The sequence below is a fragment of the Mus caroli genome, chromosome 1 (assembly GCF_900094665.2).
Source record: "Mus caroli chromosome 1, CAROLI_EIJ_v1.1, whole genome shotgun sequence".
Lineage (NCBI taxonomy): Eukaryota > Metazoa > Chordata > Mammalia > Rodentia > Muridae > Mus > Mus caroli.
Window position 1 is genome coordinate 170,598,227 of NC_034570.1, and position 24,449 is coordinate 170,622,675.

At 43.3% G+C, this 24,449-nt stretch overlaps 1 protein-coding gene across 1 annotated transcript in view; it reads left to right on the forward strand.

Annotated features, from left to right (window-relative positions):
* Acbd3 (acyl-CoA binding domain containing 3) overlaps positions 1 to 19,690 on the forward strand; it is a 28,504-nt gene extending 8,814 nt beyond the window's left edge. Inside the window, exons 4-8 of the mRNA XM_021170997.2 lie at positions 2,338 to 2,496; positions 4,280 to 4,454; positions 11,052 to 11,238; positions 12,756 to 13,040; positions 17,642 to 19,690. Coding sequence (XP_021026656.1) covers positions 2,338 to 2,496; positions 4,280 to 4,454; positions 11,052 to 11,238; positions 12,756 to 13,040; positions 17,642 to 17,853 — 1,018 coding nt within the window. The 3' untranslated portion in view covers positions 17,854 to 19,690. The remainder of the gene's footprint in view (positions 1 to 2,337; positions 2,497 to 4,279; positions 4,455 to 11,051; positions 11,239 to 12,755; positions 13,041 to 17,641) is intronic.
* The last annotated feature ends 4,759 nt before the right edge of the window (positions 19,691 to 24,449 follow it).

Consider the following 24,449-nt stretch of genomic DNA (forward strand, 5'->3'; position numbering starts at 1 on the left):
GAGTGCTGGGATTAAAGGCATGCGCCACCACGCCCGGCTTGCACTTCCAATTCTTATGGCAGTTTTTCAAAGCTATTCATGTGAGTGAGTGGAGGGAGGATGGGCCGCTTCCTTCTGCTTACCTGTGAAGTGAACCTGTGTCCCATCTAGAGCAGTGTTCCTCACACCCTCCACCCCTGAGACAGAGTCTTGCTACTGTAGCCCAGGTTGGCCTCCTGAATGAATGCTGGTATTAAGCATCTGTACTCCCATGCCTAGCTACTTTTGTCCTACTATAATAAGACTCAACTGTAAGTTCACCCACTCCTTCCCTCCTGTTCTCTGGTGTTGACTGTGGAGCCTAGATGGCTTATTAATTAGTTATCTACTCCAGGTTTGAAGTCGATACTGCTGAGCTCACTGTGTTTCTAAGGTTCTCCCAGCACCCATGTGGTGGCTCACAGGCTCCTGTAATCCAGTCCAGAGGATCCAGCACTCTTTCTTCTAGCTTCCAGGAGTGCCAGGAATGCAAATGGTTTACACACATAGATACAGGCAAAACACCCATATACATAAAATAAAAGTTCAATTAGACAAAGAATAGCCTAAGCATGAGGGAATTATAGAAGCACTTCTCTGGATGGCGCAAGCCCTGTAATCCTGGTATTTGGAAGACAGAGCCAGAAGATTGCTCAAAATTCAAGACCAGCCTGTTCTTCATAGCAAGTTCCAGGCTAACCAGAGCTGCACAGTCTAAATCAAACAAACCCAATGACAAAAATTACATTTCATTGATAAGTAATCAGAGTAATATGTTTTATATCCCAATGAAAATCCTTTTTGGTTTGGTTTGGTTTGGTTTTTCGAGACAGGGTTTCTCTGTGTAGCCCTGGCTGTCCTCAAACTCACTTTGTAGACCAGGCTGGCCTTGAACTCAGAAATCCGCCTGTCTCTGCCTCCCGAGTGCTAGGACCAAAGGCGTGCGCCACCACCGCCCATGAAAATACTTTTAATTATATTTGTTTTCCTTACATGAGTGTTTTGCTTCCATGTATGTCTTTTTTTTTTTTTTTTTTTTTTTTTTAAGATTTATTTATTTATATGTAAGTACACTGTAGCTGTCTTCAGACACTCGAGAAGAGGGAGTCAGATCTCGTTACGGATGGTTGTGAGCCACCATGTGGTTGCTGGGATTTGAACTCCAGACCTTTGGAAGAGCAGTCGGGTGCTCTTACCCACTGAGCCATCTCACCAGCCCCCATGTCTTTGTATCTTGTGTGTACATTGTCCTCAGAAGCCAGACAGGGTTGGTTCACCTGGGCCTAGAGTTGCCGATGGTTGTGAGCCACTGTACGGTGCTGAGAATCAAACTTGGGTTCTGGAAGAGCACCCTGTGCTCTTAACCACTAAGCCATCTCTCAAACCCCAATTTGAGTCTTTTTAAGAAAAAATGCATTCTTAGGTTTAAGTGTGTGTATGTTTGTATGTGTGTGTGGGGTGGCGTGTGTACATGTGAGTCCAGGTGTCCTCAGAAGACAGAAAAGGGTATCAGGGCCTCTGGAGACTGAATTCCGGTCTCTCAGAAGGTCAGTGCATGCTCTTACTGCAGAGCTCTCTCCCACCCTCCCTGCCCTATCCTTTTTTCTTACTATTTTTTGTCTGGTTAGTTTTTTTGTTTTTGTTTTCCTCATTAATTTATTTATTCACTTTGCATCCTACCACACTTCCATCCCCAACCCCATCCTGGTCCTCCCTCACACAGCTTTTTTGGTTTGGTTTTTTTCAAGCCAAGAGTTTCTCTGTGTAGCCCCGGCTGTCCTGGAAATTGCTGTATAGATCAAATTGGTTTCGAACTCAGAGATCTGCCTGTCTCTACCCCTGAATGCTGGGATTAAAGGTGTACTTGGCTCCCCCGCCCCCCTTTTTAAAAGACATGGTCTCACTGTATACCACCCTGCTTCTGCCTTCCTAGTTCTGAGAACCACCATGCCAGGCTAAGACTTGGTACTTAATAAAATTGAATAATGTAGAAAGTTGATTTATATACTATAGTACACTGTTGAATCAGATATAATGTCTTTGAAAGTTCCTCTTTTTTGATTCTTGCTTGCTTTTGTTTTGTCATTAAAGACTGTGAAAGCATCCACTTAGTAATTATTCTTGGTGTAGTCATGTATGTTATAAGATTGACTCCATATTTTGTTTTTACCATATAAATTTATGTCTCTCATATTTTGAGAGTTTGCTTGCTATTCTCTGCAGAGATTTTTGTCTTATTTTTACCGGAAAGTGAAATATAAATGATTTAAAAATAGATTTTCTGTGCAGAGTTCATTCTCTTTGCTCTATACCGTGTAGAAAGGCGGAGGAGGAGCGAAGGCAGCGTGAAGAGGAAGAACGAGAGCGGCTGCAAAAGGAAGAAGAGAAGCGGAAGAGAGAGGAGGAAGACCGGCTGAGAAGGGAGGAAGAAGAGAGGCGACGGATAGAGGAAGAGAGGCTTCGGCTGGAACAGCAAAAGTGAGTTTGCTGCTTAGATCTTATTTGAAAATGTGAGCCAGGCTACCATCCTGTTTCCTGCGATTTTACCTGTGTGTCTTAGAACATTCTGTGACCACCTGGGAGGAAGATGTGTGTTGGATCCTTCATGCTTACCAGTGACTTTTGTTTGTTATCAGAGGATACTGTGTTGAAAGTTGGAGTTAGCTTGTAAAACCTGAGGCTAGAAGGAGCAGTTGAGGATGCTCGGTCACTCTGTCTTGAGTCCAGTGTCTACATTCTCACCATCTCTTATCTTCTTAGTCTTCCTTTGTTCTTACTGCTATCTACAGTTTCTGTCTGCTTTGTCTTACACAAGACTGTCTCACTTGGGAATTTTGTGATCTATTTTCTGTGTATCTGAGAAACCAGCTAGAGTCCAAGACCTGGTTAAAAACTCTGAGAACTTAGAGCCTAGCTAACCCAATGTATATCAGTCAGCCATTCCCAGACCTACCGCAGGACAGGGGAGCTGAAACTTCCTTCTTCCTAGCTAACCCAATGTATATCAGTCAGCCATTCCCAGACCTACCGCAGGACAGGGGAGCTGAAACTTCCTTCTTCAGAAAAGACACTTTCTCAGAAGGCCTGGCCTTTCAAAGAGCAGCTGGAGATACCAAGAGGAAAGCAAGCACAGGGAAGAAGGCTTGGGTCCCAAGGATGGCAGGGCAAGAAAGTTAAGCTGGAGAACTTAAGGCATATCGACTCTCCTCTTTGCTTACAGCTAGTTTCTCAGAAAAACCTTCAGTGGTAGCTAGCCTCAAAGTAAGCCTGGGCTCAGTATACTTCGAAGGGAGGTTTTAAATGCTATTCTCTTTTGGATTTGAAGTTGAATACCTTAGCTGGGCCCAGTGTCATGCTTTAGTCTGGAGTCTGTTTTTACTAAATTTATCTGCTTATTATTTAATAAATAAATTTGAAGTCTTTAGTAAGTGGTCACATAGCAGTTTTGAACCATGTAATTTTCTCTGAAAGAAAATAAAAATAACTGAACTAATTCGATAGAAATTGGTATCTCCATACAAGGCACAGTGGTGTACAGCTATGATCCCAGCACTTCAGAGGCTGAGTCAGGGTTAGCCTGGCCCTATATAATATGACCCTGTGCAGGGAGGGAGAGGGAGAGAGATCAGTAAAACAAGCAGCATGCCCTGCTTTTCTTATCGTCAGTGATTCTTAATAAAGGCACCTTTAAATGAAATGCTGCAGTCTATCAGGTTTTCAGTGGTTTTATTCATCCTTAACAGAGCTGTAGCATCGATTAGCTCTTCTGCCTTGTGCTGTTAGCCAAAGTCAAACACCATCCATGCCCAATGGCAGTCTGTGTCTCACACCATCGTGGTGAGTTAGTGTTGCCACCAGACTCTCTGTATTTGAGCTCTGGCTCTTGAATCTAGCTGCAGTAGAATTCTGGGCAGTTACTAAACAACCTTATTGTGTCGTCAAAGGCTAAGTGCATTGGTGCATGTAAATGTTTTAAACAGCACATGACACATCAAAGGAGCGCAGCAAGTGTTAATAATTAATGATGTTAATGTGGCGATGTGCTTAGTACTCTCCATTCCAACTTTTTTGAAAAACCTAAGTAAAAAATTAGAGGTCAGTTTTTTTCCTAAGTATTCTGGGTCTAGAATGCATGCTTTTTGGTATACATTATTGGCCTAGTCATTTTTAAGTTATAAGCTATAAAATAAACAAGGGCACTTTATTTTGTTATGGACAGTCTCCTGTTGTCAGACTGGCATGTGTTTATTAATGTTTTTAGGCAGCAGATAATGGCAGCTTTAAACTCGCAGACTGCCGTGCAATTCCAGCAGTATGCAGCCCAGCAGTATCCAGGGAACTACGAACAACAGCAGATTCTCATCCGCCAGCTGCAGGAGCAGCACTATCAGCAGTACATGCAGCAGTTATATCAAGTCCAGCTTGCACAACAACAGGTATGACAGCAGCTCTAGAGAAGGCACTGCGTTTCCCTGGAGCGCAGGTTCTTTCCTGCCAGTCGTGGATGAACTTTGCATTAGCTAGCCTAAGGTGTAAAGTCACTCTCTGGTTGATCTTTTAGGCAGTCTGTTTAGCATTGTGTTGGCAGTTACAAAAGAAAGTGCAGGATCTTAGCCAGGCGTGGTGGCGCACGCCTTTAATCCCAGCACTCGGAAGGCAGAGGCAGGCGGATTTCTGAGTTCGAGGCCAGCCTGGTCTACAAAGTGAGTTCCAGGACAGCCAGGACTACACAGAGAAACCCTGTCTTGAGGAGAAAAAAAAAGAGAGAGAGAGAAAGTGCAGGATCTTGAACCTCAGAAGATGACTGTGTAATGTTACAGGGTATGTGGGAGTTGTGTAGGTCAGTGTCCTAACAGGGAGTCTGGTATGGACTAGTAATAGTGCCCCAGGAAGCATGAGGACTGAGTACCGGTAAGAACACATGCACTGTCGGGAACAGACAGCTTTAAAGGGATGGAGTCCCCTCCCATAAGGCCCATAGGCTGGTTCCTCGTAGCTGGGCCAGATCTATTATAACTCATGACAGCATATACCTCTTCTCCTGCATCCTATTCCTAAACATTTGCTTCAACATTTAGGTAGTTTGAGCTGGAGGGATGGCTCAGGTGTTAAAGGCTAGACTCAACCAAAAATACAGGAGAAAGTGGTTCAAGTGAAAGTCGTGGAAAGAGTCTGGTGCTTGGGTTCTGTCCTGGTTCTGCCATTGTCATTTGGCTTTCTGATGTGTTACTGCTGCTCCAATTTCCTGCTTTTCCTCTGTTCTGTAAGAATAAGACACAAGATGAAGGTTTCTAACCTCACAGGGTGATAAAAGGAAGAGAAGGATAGTAGCTAGGCCTGGCGGTGTAAACCTGTAATACCAGCCTGGCGTGGTAGCGCATGCCTTTAATCCCAGCACTCAGGAAGCAGAGGCAGGCAGATTTCTGAGTTCGAGGACAGCCAGGGCTATACAGAGAACCCCCCCCCCCCCGAAAAAAAAACTATAATACCAACTACCCAGGTGACTGAAAGTTCAGGCTAATCTGGGTAGCTTAGAAGGACCCCATTTCCAAGTAAAAGGGAGAGGGGGGTGGAATGGATGGAAATAGGTAAATTAATTGATTTATAAATGCTCACTATATTGAGCTGTGACAAAGTCAACAAACACACAGTCATACCATAATAAATATTTTTAGGAAAGTGGAAATTTTTAAAATAAAATGACCTGTCTTCTCCTAGTCATAGAAATCAATGAGATGTTAAAAGTGTCTATAGGTTCTCTATAACCCACAAGAGGATCAGAAGGTGCTAATCCAGTTTAACAAGCATCCTTTTTGAGAGATGCTTCTCCACTTGGGTAGCCTTTTTCTACTTTTATCATCCCCTTCCCCTTTTCCTGCTTAGTTGATAGGCATTGAGATAATTAATAAGATTGTGGTTACACACTGTCCTCTTCATAGGCTGCTGTCACTTTAAGAGGAGAAAGTCGTTCTGGTAGAATAAATTCAAAAATGGGACAGAAGTTGCAGTTGGAAATAGTACGATCAAATTCTATTCTAATTGGTTGCTTCTGGGACTAGATAGGTCCAGTGGGCTACCTGAGAATTGAGCCTTACAGTTTATCACCACTCAGGTTCTCTTCTTACAGTTACTAATGAAAATTACATGAGGGGAAGGAAGAAATAGAATTTACTACTCTGAAGTATTAACTTTTGTGTAAATACTGAACAAAACTGCTGTGCCTGTCATTCTGGTGGTGTAGCTGCCTAGAGTGTCTATTGTCTTGTTTCTGCGCCTTTCTCCTTTGTTTTATTTGGAGGGTGGGGTGGGCAGGGGTTGTTTGGATTTTTTGTTTGTATTCTTTCTTTTTATAATAATTTTTTTAAAGATTTATTTATTTTATGTATATGAGTATACCACCATTGCTGTCTTCAGACACACCAGAAGAGGGCATCAGACCCCATTACAGATGGTTGTGAGCCACTATGTGGTTGCTGGAAATTGAACTTGGGACCTCTGGAACAGTAGTTGGTGCTCTTAACCATTGAGCCATCTCTCCAGCCCTTTTGTTTTCTTTCTTTCTTTTTCTTTTTAAGATTTATTTATTTTATGTATATTGAGTACACACTGTAGCTGTACAGATAAGGTTGTGAGTCTTCATGTGGCTGTTGGGAATTTTATTTAGGACCTCTGCTCGCTCTGGTTGGCCCCACTCTCTTTGGCCCAAAGGTTTATTTTTTATTATACATAACTACACTGTAGCTGTCTTCAGACGCAACAGAAGAGGGTGTTGGGTCTCATTACCGGTGGTTGTAAGCCACCGTGTGGTTGCTGGGATTTGAGCTCAGGACCTTTGGAAGAGCAGTCAGTGCTCTTACCTGCTGAGCCATCTCACCAGCCCCTTGTTTGTTTTCATTTGGCTTGGTTTGGTTGTTTTTTTGTTTTTTTCCCAAGACAGACTTTCTCTGTGTAACAGTACTCGTTGTCCTGGAAAGTCACCCTGTAGACCAGACTGGCTGCCTGCCTCTGCCTCTCAGGTGCTGGGATTAAAGGCATGTGCCACTACTACCAGTAGTCCTAAACTTCTTATGTGATCCAGACTGAGACGCCAACCCTGCCTCCCAGGTACTGGGATTACAAACAAGTACTGCCATACCAGATCTTCTTATGCTTTTTAAAACTTCCCCCAAAGTATATGTGTTTTAAAAAAAAGTAGTATAAATGATTGCAGCCTGCTGTATGCAATAAGTAAATGTCCCGGTCAGTGGCATCCAGAGAAGGGAGTTTATTGATTTTACTGCAGAGCTCCAAGGTTACCTGCGAGAATGTTTTCTCTCCCCCCACCATCATGTAATGTTTTGAATGTACTGATGTGTTTGGTTGCATGTGTTTTTTGAATAGCTGGTACTTTTTCCTTGGAAGTGATTTAGAGTCTAAGCCTTAGAGTATTTTTACAAAGTCTTGTGTTTTATGTAGCGGCAGAGAGAGGTGTTCAAACCCAGCACTGGATCTCTTTGTGAGTTTCAGGCCGGTCTATACAGATAGTTCAAGGTCAGCCAAGGTTGCATAGTGAGACCCTGTCTTTGGGTCACAGTGGCAGGAGCTTGAGACAGATGAGATCATATCACCTCCACAGTCAAGAGCAGAGACAGATGTTGCTTTCAACTGGGTTTCCCCACTCATGCAGTTCAAGACCCCTGTCTAGGGAGTGGTACTGCCCACAGTGGGCTGAATCACATCAATTGATGTTATAAAGACAGTTGCTTACAGGCCAATCCAATCCAATCCAATATAAACATTGTTTCACCAGACTTTCCTAGCAGATTCTAGGTTATATCAAGTTGACAATTAAAACTAACTTGTATGTGAGTCATCTTAACCAGCCATCAGGAATTTTTTTTTTTGTTGGGGGGAAGATTTATTTATTTCATATGTATGAGTATTTTACCTGAATGTATGTCTATGCATGTGTATATACCTGATGCCTGCATAAGCCAGAAGAGGGCATCAGAACCCTGGAAGGTGCGTGGCAGATGCTTGTGTGAACCACCATTTGGATGCTGGAAACTGAATATGGGTCTTCTGAAAGAGTGGTCAGTACTCTTAGACACTGAACTCTCTCTCCAGCTCCTCCAATCTAAATACATACTAGTTAAGGTTTAATGTCTTTGTTTTCCAGGAGTAAGTTGTTTTATTTCTCTAAGTAAAGACCACTTTGTGTGTGTAATAAAAACACTGCAGTTTATAACATAAAATAATCATGAGGGCTGGTGAGATGGCTCAGTGGGTAAGAGCACTGACTGCTCTTCTGAAGGTCCTGAGTTCAAATCCCAGCAACCACTTAGTGGCTCACAACCACCCATAATGAGACCTAACCTTCTCTTCTGGTGTGTCTGAAGATAGCTACAGTATACTTATGTATAATAATAAGTAAACCTTTGGGCCAGAGAGAATAGGGCCAACCAGAGCGAGCAGAGGTCCTAAATACAATTCCCAACAGCCACATGAAGACTCACAACCATCTGCACAGCTATAGTGTACTCGTATACATAAAAATCAATCAATATTTTTTTAAAAATCTTGATTTTGAGCTAAGGTATATCAGCAGCTTTCATTGGTACTGTATGTCATGACAGCCATGGACAGAGCATGCGTGTTCTGTGTTCGGAACCAAGGCTGCGTGGAAGTTGCCTTCATGCAGTTGAGTAGAGCTCAGTTCTACCTCAGATTTATTATACTTTAATTTTGAATGGATTTTTTTAGTCCTTGTGCACTCAGAAACCCTGTACTGTTGCCAGATTTCAACACCACAACCCCCATACACACACACATTCAGTTCTGTGGCCTCTATATGAATGTGTAACCCAGTTTAAAAAGCTGGGTGAGCCAGGCATGGTGGCGCACGCCTTTAATCCCAGCACTTGGGAGGCAGAGGCAGGCAGATTTCTGGAGTTTGAGGCCAGCCTGGTTTACAAAGTGAGTTCCAGGACAGCCAGGGCTACAGAGAAACCCTGTCTCGAAGAACAAAAAAACAAACAAACAAAAAGCTGGGTGCTAGCCAAGTATCCTACCACTGAGAGCTATATTCCCCAGTCCTCTTTTTATATTTTGAGATAAGAGTCTAAATTGCCCAGGCTGGCATTTCATATCTCAGACTGTTCTTGGACTTTAAGTCTTCCTGCCTCAGCCTTCCAAGTATCTGGAGTTACTGGCCTGTGCCAGTGGATCTTGCAGATGTCTTTGTACTGTCTCTTTCCCTGCTTTGCTGTGTGGATCGATCCAGCTTCAGGCTCAAGACACTGCTGCCTCAGACTCCTAAGTGCTGGGATTGTAGGGTGTACCCAGACCAGTACAAAATTTTAAGTGAGAATTTGACCTCTCACTTCATCATCATAACCCTTAGATCAATGTTTTTGTTTGTTTGTTTGTTTCTTGGTTTTTCAAGACAGTGTTTCTTCGTGTGGTTCTGGCTGTTGTGGAACTCACTATATAGTCTAGAATTTATGAAGATCCTCCTGCCTCTGCCTCGTGAGTGCTTAGACTAAAGGCATGCACCACTGCCACCACCTGGCTAGACCAATGTGGTTTTGTAACTTGATTGATAGTTTTATTAAATTTTAGGGGATGTGGTGGCACACGCCTTTAATCTCAACACTTGAGAGGCAGATGCAGGTATAAGGCCAGCCTGGACTATTGAAGCTTTGTCTCAATCAGTTAATCAATCAATCAATCAGTAAATGGATAATTGGATAAATGGACATGTGTGTGTGCGTACACACACACATAACACACACATACACAATTTTTATTTTATTTATTTTTATTTTTTGGTTTTTCGAGACAGGGTTTCTCTGTGTAGTCCTGGCTGTCCTGGAACTCACTCTGTAGACCAAGTTGGCCTCGAACTCAGAAATCCGCCTTCTCTGCCTCCCAAGTTCTAGGATTAAAAGTGTGCACCACCACTGCCTGGCTCAAACACACTTTATTAAAAACATTTTTGTTGGAGCCAGGGTATGATTCAGTACATAAGCACCTGATGAGGCTAACATTAACTCCCTAAAACCTAAATTAAAAAAAAAAATTTATGTATATGAGTACATCATTGCTCTCTTCAGATACCAGAAGAGGGCATCAGACCCCATTACAGATGGTTGTAAGCCACCATGTGGTTGCTGGGAATTAAACACAGGACCTCTGGAAGAGCAGTTAGTGTTCTTAACTGCTGAGCCATGTGTCAGCCCTAAATTAAAAAAATTTTTTAAAATTATGATTATAACCTTTTTATGAATATTTATTTCTGTCTGTATTAGAATAGTTGTCCATGTATGAGGGTTTTGTTTGCTACTTTATATATCTGTCAAACTTACCAATTATAGCTTCTGTTTTTGTGAATCTTCTGTGGCCATTTGTTTCTTTGAAGTATAATTTTCATTTTCTGTAATTTTAATTTCTGTAGTTGAAGGTGAGGATGGGGAGAAAGTTCAAGTGCTGTGGTTGGATTTTTTTTTTTTTTCCCCCACATCAGCCTCTTGAGTGCTGTGCTGGCATATTTAACATATCCAGTTGTGTAGTTTGGAAGTGTCTCTGTGTGTCCCTGGTTGGGCTGGTTCTCTTTAATCCAGGCTAGCCTCACACTCACGGATCTGCCTGACTCCATCATGAGTGCTAAAAGTAAAGGCATGCACTATCATCCCCTGCCTATAGTTGAATTTTATTACAAACTAAAGCATTTACTTGTATTCAATTTTAAGAACATATATCACTGCTGGGCATGGTGGCCTATGCCCTTAGTCTCAGCACTCAAGGAGGTCAGTGACACGTCACTGTGCCTAAGTGTGGTCCTTAGTAGTTTTCTCTGAGGTTGACTGTTTAATCATGTTTGGCTGTCGGCTGGTGTTATATGGTATTTATTACAGGAATGATAAAGCTGGCAAAAGTTAATTAGTAATATCTTTAATGCTTTAGTGTAGAGCAAATGCATGGTGTCAGACTTCACTCCTAGGCAAGTGTTAGCCTTTCTGGTAAGAGCGTCTTAACTTTTTCTCAATTTGTAGGCAGCATTACAGAAGCAGCAAGAAGTAGTGATGGCTGGGGCATCATTGCCTGCATCATCAAAGGTGAACACAACTGGAGCAAGTGATACCCTGTCAGTTAATGGACAGGCCAAAACACACACTGAAAATTCCGAAAAAGTCCTTGAGCCAGAAGCTGCAGAAGAGGCCTTGGAAAATGGACCAAAAGGTATGGTTTAGCACATATATTTATCCATCCAGGTGTCACTCTTAGACCTCCTGAAAAGCAAAAATCAGGAAGCTAAGCAGAGTAGCTTCTAGGAGCACTTAAGAGAGTGTGAGCCCAGCTCCTTTGCTCTTTGACTCTGACTCTGATGCTTCTGGTGATACAGACATCGACAAGCAAGGCTGGGGATCTAGTTCTGCTGAGAGAGAGCAGTTGCACAAGCCCTGGGTTTAGTTTGAGGCACCACATGAAACTGGATGTGGTGGCACACGCCTCTTATTCCAGCAGAGATCTGTCAAACTCAGCAGTTGGAAGTAAGGATAGGGAGGTTCAAGTGGTTTTTCTTTCTTCTGCTCCACCTGAGCCTGTGAGTGCTGAGCTGGGTTGAAGCATGCGTGGTAAGGAGGATTCCTGAAACGCTTTCTGACCTTCCTTGACTTTTTAGAACAAGTAACAGAAAAATCGCTTCAGAGAAGACCTTCTTTACTTTAGTCTTACCAAGAATTTATACCAGTATTTTTTTCAATTATTGATTTACTCTATAAATATATGTGTGCACACAAGGAGACCAGAAGACAACTTGCATAATTTGGTTCTCTTTCTACCATGTGGTTCTCATGAATAACCTCAAGTAATCAAGCTTGGTGGCAGTGCCTTCACCTACTGAGGCTTCTCATCAGCGGTTGTCTTGTTCTCTTCCTCTTCCCCTTCCCCCTCTTTGTCTTCTCCTCCTCTTCCTACTTTTTTTTTGGAGGCAGGATCTCACTCTGTAGCCCTGGCTTGCCTTCAACTCAAGAGAGCCGCATGAGTGAGTGCTAGGACTAAAGGGGTGCATGTGCCACCACAACTGTTGATTTGTTTCCTTTTGTGGCAGCTCAGGCTGGCCTCCAGCTCACTATGTAGCTGAGGATGACTTTGAATACTAGTTCCTACTTTATGTAGTGCTAGTGACTGAACCCAGGGATGTGTGCATACCCAGCAAGCACTCTGACCTGAGCTACGTCCCCAGGTCTGCAAGGGTTTGCACATGAGAGGAAATCTTGTAAGTGAATCCCATTAACGTAACTGGAAAACCTGCTGAGTTCTGCAGTACACATGAATACTGCTCAGTAACAAGATGTTTGTCCTGGCTGTCCTGGAACTCACTGGAGTCCCTCCAGTGAGTGGTTCTAATGTTGTCCAGGATTTTCTGTTTCTCTTAGCTCTTTTCAGAAAAGCCCTTAGAACTTTAAGATGCTCGGAGGTTGAGATTTTTCAACAGGTAGAATGAAATGAAAGCAGATTGTTAAGAAAAGTCACTCGTAAGATTGTGGCTTCTGTTTTATTGAAGGGTATGATGACCTCTGAGCACCTCTGACCTTGGATAGTATAATAACCTGAGAAGCCTTTCTATTCCCTCCGTCCTTGGTCTGAGCTAGCTGGATTGCGCTCAGTGTCAGAACACAGGTAGCCCTGTGCAGATGTTCTCTGCAGGCTAAGAACCCTTTGGCTTCAGCTTTTGTAAATCCTGTTGCCTTTAGACTCTCTTCCAGTGATTGCAGCTCCATCCATGTGGACAAGACCACAAATCAAAGACTTTAAAGAGAAGATTCGGCAGGATGCAGATTCTGTGATTACAGTGCGTCGAGGAGAAGTAGTCACCGTCCGAGTCCCGACTCATGAGGAAGGATCATACCTCTTTTGGGAATTTGCCACAGACAGTTATGACATTGGGTTTGGGGTTTATTTTGAATGGACAGACTCTCCAAACGCTGCTGTCAGTGTGCATGTCAGTGAGTCCAGTGACGAGGAGGAGGAGGAGGAAGGTAGGCCTTGGCTCTCATTGGGTCCTGCTAACACTCACGGACAGGGAGTGCTCTATTCAGGAGTGGGATGTTGGGTGAAAAGGTTCTGAGAAAGGCCCATCTGTCACATAGGCCCTGAACATGAGTTTCTTTAAAATGCCAGGAAAGTCTATTTGGTTATGAACCTTGTTTACTTACAGTCTTGTATATTGGAAAGCTGAGCCATCTCACCAACCCCAGAACCAGTTATCTTAACGGCTGAGCCAATTCCAAGGCTTTGGCATTTTATTGTTGGTTTGGTTTGTTTTGTTTTGTTTTTGAGACAGGGTTTCTCTGTGTAGCCCTGGCTGTCCTGGAACTCACTCTGTAGACCAGGCTGGCCTCGAACTCAGAAATTCTCGTGCCTCTGCCTCCTGAGTGCTGGGATGGCATTTTGTTTTTAACAATATTTATTCCTAAGTACTAGCAACAGAGTGAGACATTTCCCATAACACTTACCAAAAACTAAAATAGGAGGAGGGGGCAAGGAAAAGTAAGGTCTGAACAGTTGAGCTGCAAGCACTGCCTGAATCCCAGCAACAGGGCCAGCAGCTAAGCCTGTGCCAGCCTTCCTCATACAACAGAGACTCATTCAAATAGATAGAAAGGAAAGTGTGTGTGCCTCGGAAAGCGATTTTGTGAATGCTTCGTAAGCGTCCTGAGGAGTGTCTAGTGATAGGGTTTGTGCTCTGCATGCACACGGTCCCTAGCACCTGAAAACAAAAAAGGACGAGACACAGTTAGTTCTTAGCTCTGGCTAGATGTGATATCCTCAACTAATCGCAGCACTGAGGAGTCTGATGTTGCAAGATCATTATTTGATGCCAGCTAGGGCTATATAGTGAGTTCCAGGTCAGCCTGGGCTACTAAGAAAGACTGTGTCTCAAAAACTGAAGACAAAGGGCTGGAGAGATGGCTCAGCAGTTAGCAGCATTCCCTCCTGAAGAGGACCCACACTTGATTCCCAGCACCTACGTAGTTGTTTATAATTGCCCATAACTATAGTTCAGAGGAACTCTGCAGGCACCAGGCATGCACTCACTTCCTGTACATCATATATGCATACATGCAGGTCAGAAGTCCATGCACATAAAGTGAGTCTTTTAAAAAGCTAAGAAGGAAGGAAAGAAATTGGTCTGCTCTAAGGTCTGGTTGATGTTCTCTTGTCCTGCCCATTAGAGATTTTTTTTTCTTCCCTTTTTTCTTTTTTTTTAAAGATTGATTGATTGATTTTTGTTTTTTTTTTCAAGACAGGGTTTCTCTGTATAGCCCTGGCTGTCCTGGAACTCACTTTGTAGACCAGACTGGCCTCGAACTCAGAAATCCGCTTGCCTCTGCCTCCTGAGTGCTGGGATTAAAGGTGTGTGTCACCACACCTGGTGATTTATTTATCTATTATGTGTAAGTACACTGTAGCTGTCTTCAGACACACCAGAAGAGGGTATCAGATCTCATTACAGATGGTTAGAAGCCACCGTATGGTTGCTGGGATTTGAACTCAGGACCTTTGGAAGAGCAGTCAGTGCTCTTACCTGCTGATCCATCTCACCAGCCCATATATTTTTTTTAAGGTTTATTTATTTATTTATTTATTTATTTTATGTATATGAGTATACTGTTGCTGTCTTCAGACACACCAGAAGAGGGTGTTGGAACCCATTACAGATGGTCGTGAGCCACCATGTGGTTGCTGGGAATTGAACTCAGGACCTCTGGGACAGCAGTTGGGAACCCATTACAGATGGTCGTGAGCCACCATGTGGTTGCTGGGAATTGAACTCAGGACCTCTGGGACAGCAGTTGGTGCTCTTAACCACTGAGCCATCTCTCCAGCCCCCCAATTAGAGATTTTTAAAAAGAAAATTCCTTCCTACTTTCTCCTCTGACCCCCTAGCTAATAAATTTGGGGATTATTGCCACTGGGGCAATAGCTGGTAAAATGGACTGGAGTGATGGCTCAGGCACTTACTGCTCTTGCAGGATATCCAGGTTCAGTTCCCAGCACTGATGCAGGCTCAGAGACGCCTGCAGCTTCAGGTAGGGGTTCTGACACCTCCCTCTGTCCTTTTCACACACCTGCTTATATAGGATACGCATATTGACAAATAGGCCCAAATGTACAAGTAAACATTAAGATCTAAGGCAATCATAAGGTTTATAAAGAAGAGAACTGGGAAACCTAAGCTCTGCAGTGTGTGTCTCGAGGGAAGGTCGGGGTGTCTGCTCATAAACATTCCTTTCTTCCTTCCTTTCTCTCTCTCTCTCTTTCTTTCTCTCTTTCTCTCTCTCTTTCTTTCTTTCTTTTTCTTTTTCTTTTTTCTTTTAAGGGAAAAAAAAAACCCAAAGATCAATTTTGGCAAATTTTCTTTTTTTAAAGATTTATTTTATTTATATAAGTACACTGTGGATGTCTTCAGGCACACCAGAAGAGGGCATGAGATCCCATAACAGATGGTTGTGAACCATCATGTGGTTGTTAGGATTTGAACTTAGGACCTTTAGAAGAGCAGTCAGCTCTTACCCGCTAAACCATCTCGCCAGCCCCCAAATACCTTTTTTCTTAAAAAATTAACTTTTATTTGTGGGAGCATGTGTCTGGAGATCAGAAGAAGGTGTTAGAGTGCTGAAGTTTGAGGTGGTTGTGACCACCTGATGTGGATGCTGGAAACCAAAGTCAGGTCCCTGCAGTGTAGCAAGCAACTTCAACCACTGGGCTTGCTTTCCAGCCCAGCATCAAAGACATTTCATTAAAGTCATTGCTGGAGTAAAGCTAATTTTATTGGGTCTCCTTTATGTGTGCTGAGATTTTGTTTTGTTTTGCTTTTTGAGATGGGGTTTCATGGCTCAGGCTGGTGTGTAGGCAGAGTGGCCTTGTGTCCACAAAAATGCCCTTTGCATTCCTTCCTCTGGGATCACGGATCATGTCAGCACAGGGTTTGGTTTTTCTTACCTTTTGATTTGGGATTTCACAGCTGGCCCAGACAGCTCTCATACTCATTGTGTGGTTTAGGTTGCCCTTGAATTTATTACAGCCCTCTTGCCTGGTTTCCCTTGTGCTGGAATTATAGGTGTGAGCCACCGTGTTTGGGTCTCCTTCCCCTCTCTCTCTCTCTCTCTCTCTCTCTCAAGCTTTCAAATGTTTAGAATTCCCCCCACCCCCAAGGGTTTCTCTGTGTAGCCTTGGCTGTCCTAGAACTCATACAATAGACTAGACTGGCCTCAAATTCATAGAGCTCTGTCTGCCTCTGCTACCCAAGTACTGGGATTACAGGTGTGCACCACCACTACCTGGCTAGTTTCTCTAGTTTTTTGTTGTTGTTGTTATTGTTGTTGTTGTTTTTCTTTTTTTGTTTTTTTTGAGACAGGGTTTCTCTGTGTAGCCCTGGCTGTCCTGGAACTCACTTTGTAGACCAGGCTGGCCTTGAACTCAGAAATCTGCCTGCCTCTGCCTCCCGAGTGCTGGGATTAAAGGTGTGTACCACCACGCCCGGCTTCTCTAGTTTTTAACTTCTTAAATTGTACATTATACTTATCTTAATGAACCATTATTGATACAAGTTTTTACCTCATTTTCTAAGATATATTACAAGCTACTACAACTTGTTTTATTTCCTTAAATTCCTCTTGAGAGCTTCTCACACTTTTAAATTTCATGGCTGTGAGCATTAAAATACAGTTAATAGGGGCTGGTGAGATGGCTCAGCAGGTAGGAGCACTGACTGCTCTTCTGAAGGTCTTGAGTTGAAATCCCAGCAACCACATGGTGGCTCACAACCACCCATAATGAGATCTGACACCCTCTTTTGGCTCATCTGAAGACAGCTACAGTGTACTTATGTATAATAATAAATCTTTTTTAAAAAATACAGTTAATAGATGTTGCCAGGGTTCACTCTGCCATGGTAGAAACCTAGAAGTCTTTTTTTCCTTGAGGTTGTTTATATGTAATATGTTAGACAATTTGGAATAATTAACTCATTCTTCTAGACTGACTAGTAGTGTTTCTTTCCTCACTTGATGTTGTTATAGCCCAGGAAAGTATTAACAGTGAGAGTCTTGATCAGAGCTCATTTTTATCCACGTGTTTTGTCTGTTAAACAGGACTAGGAAACTGACACTTTGTAGCTGCCTCTGCATACCTCTCTACTGTAGTTTTTATATTTAAAATATATAGAAGCTATAGTCTGCCTAGGCTACCTTCTACCATTCCTAAAATGAAGATGGCCTCGTAGGAGATCAGCACAGAGCTTTCTTCAGTGTTCCCTGACTAAGATTGTCATGTATAAGGAAGGAGTTAGGAACTGAATAGAAACAGAATGAGTAAAACAAGGCCAGGAATGTGAGCAGCAGGAACACGGAAGGCTGGGGTACAGGTTGTTACCTCCACCCTGTGTCTGTCACTGCACTCTCCGAGCCCAGCAACTGTGCATGGTGGTGGTCAGGCCTTCAAGTGAATGACGAACATGCGCCTGCATGCAGAGTTGAGACTACCTCAAAACGTGCAGTTTGATTGCTTGTGAGTGAGGTGATTGCTGGGTCTAACACTTGTCTTGTGTCTTCTGTTCTTTCTCACTGTCTTACAGAAAATGTCACTTGTGAAGAAAAAGCAAAAAAGAACGCCAACAAGCCTCTGCTGGATGAGATTGTACCTGTGTACCGGCGGGACTGTCACGAGGAAGTATATGCAGGCAGCCATCAGTATCCAGGGAGGGGAGTCTATCTCCTCAAATTCGATAACTCCTACTCTCTGTGGAGGTCCAAGTCCGTCTACTACAGAGTCTATTATACTAGATAAAGCTGGTGTCACAGAGTCGGGAGTCTAGGGTTGAGCAGAACATGACGTTTCATTTCCTTTGACTTTTGTGGCGCATAGGAGTCCGTGTCTATCTTCTCGGTTTTGTTCTGAGGGTTTATGACTCACTGAGAACCAGGATTCCTTGAGACTCTTTAGCATCAATGCTCTGAGGTTAAAAGCGGAAGACTCATCTAGCCTTGGGTGCTGACCAGCAGAGCTGCTAGTGGATAATGGAGTTACATGAGCTTCGTGTTACTATTCAGTCTCCAAAATAGACGTCCCAGCGTTGCCCTGACCTGGCTGGGGGGCGCATTGCTGTCTGTGCCTGTGTTCTGCAGAGCCACAGTTAGAGCTGTAACTGGGGATGCTTCTGTACTGGTCTCCTTCAACGCACCTGGCTTTGACTAAGTGCAGCAGTTTGAGACTTCACCAAGTATAGTAGAAAAACAAATGGCCTCAACTTGGTCTTACCTGAGTAACCAAGGCTGCTTTTGCTTTGGGTACAGCTATGTAGTTAGTTGTGTTACAGAGAATTATTTTCTGAGAGAATCTTAAACTTAGACTATTCAAATGCAGTCGATACTGGCGTGTGGAGATTCACAGAAGACCTCAGCACCCATCCCACCAGGTCCTTGGACTCACAGACCTTTCCTTCATTTGCCATTCACACTGCTGCTCACAAAACAGAACTCGGTGACTTTGTTTTAATATAGTTTTGTGGACCATCTCAAATTGAAACTATTTTCTGTAAAAAACCTATAGCCAGGAGTTTTATAAACTCACCTGGCACCTACTGAACTAAAATATGCAAAATCTGAACTAAAATATGCAAAAATCACTTTAATATAATTTGACATTTGAGGAGTACCATTGCACTAACAGGAAATCACTGCCAGAGACAGCCCACATTTCCTTCTAGTTGTTATTAGGGCACAAACCACTCCACAGTCCCAATGTGGAATTACAGTCTAAAGAAAATTGGAACTGCACGTGCCTAAATGTTACAGCTTTAATCTGTATTATGACTTGCTGGTGGTAAAAGGAATATCTTTAATTTTCTTATGAAAACAAATCCACATTCATTTTTTCACATTTGTCTAAGAGGTTAAGTATCTGAAGGGAGGGTAGTGTAGATAGCAAATGACAGAGACAGTGCACACCTAGTGTATTGTCACTGAAGTCTTAGGTTTAACTTGACATCACAGGTCCCTTCCAGGGGTCCCACTGGGTAGCTGCAGTGTGCACCGGTCACTACATTCAGGCTATTTGAGGTTTTCATATGCTGCATTTCTTTGTTTTTAACACCTGGTTTTATAGGTTCTCTTCGTTTGTTAAGAAACTGGATTCTTTTCTCCTAACCAGTGCTTAATTTGTGTTTTTGGATTTTCTTTCAGTAGTAGTCAAATGTCTATGCTGTTACATCCAGAATTTTCATTAGGCTGCCCCACAGCTCTTCTGTATATATAGAGACCACAGAGTTAGGATTTTTTTTAATGAGAAAAATACTGTATTTAAAATGTAAAATAAACTTTTAAAAAGCAAGCACTAATATATATTTCTTTCAGCCTTTGATTACAGTTTTGTCCTTGCACATGTTAAGATAAATTATCTTCTAAAAACCCTGTTCTTGGGAGCAGTGTATGTCACTTTACATGGCTGTTTCTGTCACATGTTCATAGCTGAACATTTTTGGTTATAACTTTTTTTATTGCCTTTGGCTGTTGATTAGTACCGTACAAGTGCGATTTCAAAAAGACCTTGAAAGTAATATATTTAATCAATTAAAATGTTTCTCTGTAACTCGTCGATGTTTCTGTTAATACAGTTTCCTGAAGCACTTAATTGTCTTTCTTCATTGAGATAGAGTGAGAAATGCCTTAGATGATGTTTTCTGTTTACCTAGTTGAAAAAATACCAAAGTCTTTCTGACTGGCTAGTTTCCCCTGTGAATCATAATGGACTTTAAATTGTCCAGACTTGACAAGAAGAAAAGTGTTGGCTTTTTGTCCTGCAGATGACCAGGTTATAAAGTATTTTCCAGGGCCGCCTTTGCTGTGATGTGGGAGATAACCTATTTTATAATGGCTCCTGGGGCATGTGGAACAGACCACACTGATGCATCTTAGTCCCTGTTCTGGGTGTGGTGAATCTTAAGTCAAACCCAAGGACAGACGGGAGCTCCTGTGATATCAGCAGATTTTGGAGGCCAGGTCTTAACCACTGTCTTACAGAAGAGAAGCACCTGCTTGCAGATTGTAAATGGCTGTCAGTTATCCACTGACCGTGACACTTCAGCAACCCAAGCCAGCTTTTTTTCATGCAGCGTAAAACCGTCTGTGTATCTGTTGGGGGCGAAGCACATCTTAATTCATTTCTCTTCACCATCGTGGTGGCCAGGATGGCCTCCAGCTTCTGCCCTCTGTGCTGAGATTATTGATGTACGCATACCCAGCCAGTGTTAGACTTTTAATTTATTCACATGTATAGGTGTTTTGCCTACATGTATGTCTGTGCACCACGTTCATGCCTACAGCATGCAAAGGCCTAAAGAGGCATTAATTCCCTGGAACTAGAGTTACAGACAGTTGTGAGTTGCCACATATACATTGGATTATACATGTAAACAAGGATTTTTGTTTTGTTTTGCGTTTTGGGGTGTTTTGGGTTTTTTTGGTGGTGGTTTTTTTTTTTTTTAAACTTTAAAAGCGCATCTAGGGGGTGCAGAGGTGACTCAGTGGTTAAGAGCTTGTACTGCTCTTCAGAGGATGTGAGTTCAGTCCTAGCACTCACATGGGCTGTTCATAATTATACCTTGAGCTCCAGAAAAATCTGATATCCTTTTCTGGCCTCTGAGTATCCATGTTCTGTGAGCATACTCATGCAAACACATATATGCATACACATTAGTAAAAAATAAATCTCTAAAAACTCTATAGTTTGTTTTAGAAAACCTTTCCAAGCCAGTGGTGGCGCATACCTTTAGTCCCAGCACTTGGGAGACAGAGGCAGGCGGATTTCTGAGTTTGAGGCCAGCCTGGTCTACAGAGTGAGTTCCAGGACAGCCAGGGCTACATAGAGAAACTCTGTCTCGAAAAACAAAAAACAAAAAAACAAAAAAAAAAAAGGAAAAGAAAATGTTTCCAGATATTAAACACAGGTGTAATAACCATTACCCGAAGTGTTTGATACCACAAGTGTTCCTGGTTTTAAGCTTTTTCATGTACTGGAGTGTTTGTATAGACACACGATGTCCTGGGATCCGAGTGTGAGCATGAAAGTCACTTGTGTTTGGTGTGCATGTTATACTGATAGCCTGCAGATGAGTCTGCCTGCATTTGACAGTGGCCCCCCATGTGAGATCATTTACAAACTCACAATGTGTGTGGTTCCCGAGGGAAAGGGAACCACATTGCTGTGCATGTTTGCCCAGCTGAGTTCATCCCAGAACCCCATGGAAGGGTGGAAGGAGAGAGGCATATCCCACAAAGTTGTCCTCTAATGTCCACATGTGAACTGTGGCATGTATGTGCTCGTGCACGCACACACGTACACACACACACATTAATAAAGTATAAATCTACAGTGAAATTCCACTGTGTTTCCCTGGTAACCACTAGTAGCGTAATGCATTTCTTTCTATTGATTGTTTGCATTTCCCCTCCTGGACATTTCCTGTGTCCTTTACTTATCCCAATTAAACTTCTTTTGGAGTTACTTTATTTGTTTGAGTGTTTTGCCTGTGTGTATGCTTGTGCACTACACATGTACACAGTGCGCACAGATGTCAGAAGAGGGTATCAGATACACTGAGAAGACTTAACAGCAGCTGCCATGATGGGACCTGAACCTCTACAAGAAAACTAAGATTTCTCAACCATCAGTTAAATAATTTTGTATGGTTTTATCATTTTTTTAATTCAGTTTAAGCTGAGTATGGTAGTGCATGCCTTAAATCCATCATTAGGCAGAGGCAAGAGATCTCTGGATTTGAGGCCAGACTAGTCTCTGTAACAAGTTCTAGTATAGCCGTGACTACCTAGACTGTCCCTAAATAAGTAAGTAAATAAGAATAGTTTACATCGTTTTACATAAAGGGCTGACAAACGGTTCTGGGTGGCTCACCTACTGTCAAGCTTAAGGACCTGAGTTCAATCCCCAGGACTCGATTTCCCAAGGTGGGGATGCCCAGGAGACTTAACATCTTCTTCAAACCACATTCAAACCATGGCATGTGTGTGCACACCTGCACACAAAAGGAAAATTTAAAAACCTTTCTTCCCAACTCTAGTCTGTATCTTGCGTGTGTGCATGGGTGTTTTGTTTTTATTCCTTGTAGGGTTTTGCTTATTTCCATATGTATGAGTTTCTGTGGTGTTGGGTTTATGTTGTATATTTTAATTTCATTTTTAATAATTGTGCCTGTGGGGATGTATGCCCTCAGAGGTCAGAAGAGAAAGTCAGGTCTCCTAGAGTTGGACTCACAGGGGAGCTGTTTTTCTTCTAGTCACTGTTCTGTTGCTGCGAAGAGACACCATGACCAAGGTTGCAGAAATCTCTGAGCTACAGAGTGAGACCCTATGTCAAAGAAGGGAGAGGGAGAGAGGAGAATGGGGGTCAGAAAGAGGGCTTAGACCAGTGGTTCTCAGCCTTCCTAATGCTGCAACCCTTTAACACAGTTCTTCATGTTGTGGCAACCCCCAACCATAAAATTATTTTTGTTGCTACTTCACAACTGTAATTTTGGTACTGTTACGAATCATAAATGCCTGATATGCAGCCCCTGTAAAAGGGTCATTTGACCCTCGGGCTTAGAGTTTAGAAGCCCTTGTTGTTTTTGCAGGGAGCCCAAATTTACTTCCACATATACTCAGACACACATATACATAATTTGTGTTTGAGTGTGTGGTGTGGCTCCTCCTTGAGAAGCCCAAGCCCATCCCTGTCTTGGGGCTTACACACACACACACACACACACACACACACACACACACACACACAGGGAATCATGAGTCAAGTCTGACTTACACTGAGTGGTAAGCCTGCCAGGGCTATATGCTATATGTTACAGCAAGACTGACTCGGGGAGAAAAAAAAAAAAAGCACCATAGCTGTTTGAGCTTTCTGGATGGAAAGGCCTCATGCTTTAAGAGCTGAGCTGCATCCCACTGCAGCTGACATAACATTACAAGACCAACCCCAAAACCTGACAATTGCCACACATCAGGGGACATACTCTGTGCTCCTGTTGACCTGTGATCTCATGGTCTAGGAAATGAGAGCTAACTCTGAAGGTCTTTCCTGGCAGGTTGAAGGTGTGTGTAAAACGCCTTGGCAGGCAGTGCAATAAAAATGGTAGTTACCATGGGGTGGGAAGGTGCCTCATTTGGCCTTTATCCCCCACCCCCCATCAGTAGGCCGTTGAGGTACAGCAGTCCCAGAACCTTGCTGCAGGGTGTGGACAAGTGAACCTTTTCTCCATTTGGACATTGTACCAGTAAGCTGGCCAGAGGAACTGGTGTCCCCCGCCTGCTGTCTGTATGACCATGGTCTCCTCCAATTCCAACAAGAAAGGTTGGTGCCTCCCTCATCATAAGGAGTGCCACCTCACTAGCAGGAAGTAGAGTGGACTTTGGCACTGGGCAAGCAGGAAGGTGTGATCTGCTAAAGAGTCCAGCGTGGCGCAGATGGCAGTGGGAGTGCAGTCTGCCCTGGTGCCTGAGCTGTGTGGAAGATGTGGGTAGGCACAGAGCCACAGACTCAGGCTCACAGGCTCATGCCTCATCCTGGCACGTGCAACCAGGTGGTGTCCTTGGGGACAGGAGTGTCATCAGCCTGCCCACATCAGCTCGGGAGCCGCTTCTTGCATCAGGGACTCTATTGCATTCAATAACAACTTAACTAAAACTGGGCTCTTTAACGTATTAACTCAGAGGGAGTTAGTTGGCTGTGTCAAGATGAAGCTGGTGTCTCCTTCCTGCCCGCCAGCTGCCAGAAACCCATTGAGCTGGACAGTAAACGCAAACTTTTTTTTTTTTTTTTTTTTCAAGACAGGGTTTCTCTGTGTAGCCCTGGCTGTTCTGGAACTCACTCTGTAGACCAGGCTGGCCTCGCACTCAGAAATCTGCCTGCCTCTGCCTTGCGAGTGCTGGGATTAAAGGCATGAATGGGAACTATGGGAACTTTGCATTTTCTGTGAGAAGCAAATGGCCACAGAAGTAGCTGCTGAAGCTCTGGTAAAGAGTGCAAGGGCTGTGTGGTCCAAATCAGTAATGGAAATGACAAGACTTCCCCATGAAGCAAGGCTGCTTGACTCAGAGAGTACCTGCTGTTGAGTAAGGGACATGCTTGCTGCGGACCAAGGAGAACTGGAGGCGGGGGGGTGGGGGGGTGGGGGGGCAAGTCTGTCTGTGGATGTCAGTCTGAGGGTTCTCAACTTCCTGGAGAGGATGCATGTGCCACGTTTTCACTATTCGTTCATCTGTCCGTGGACAACTTGGTTGATTCCAGTTCTGCAGTGAATAAAGCCACAACAAACGTGGACATGCAAAATCTCTGCGGCTAGTATATGGACTTCTCTGGGTGTGTGCCCGGGCTAG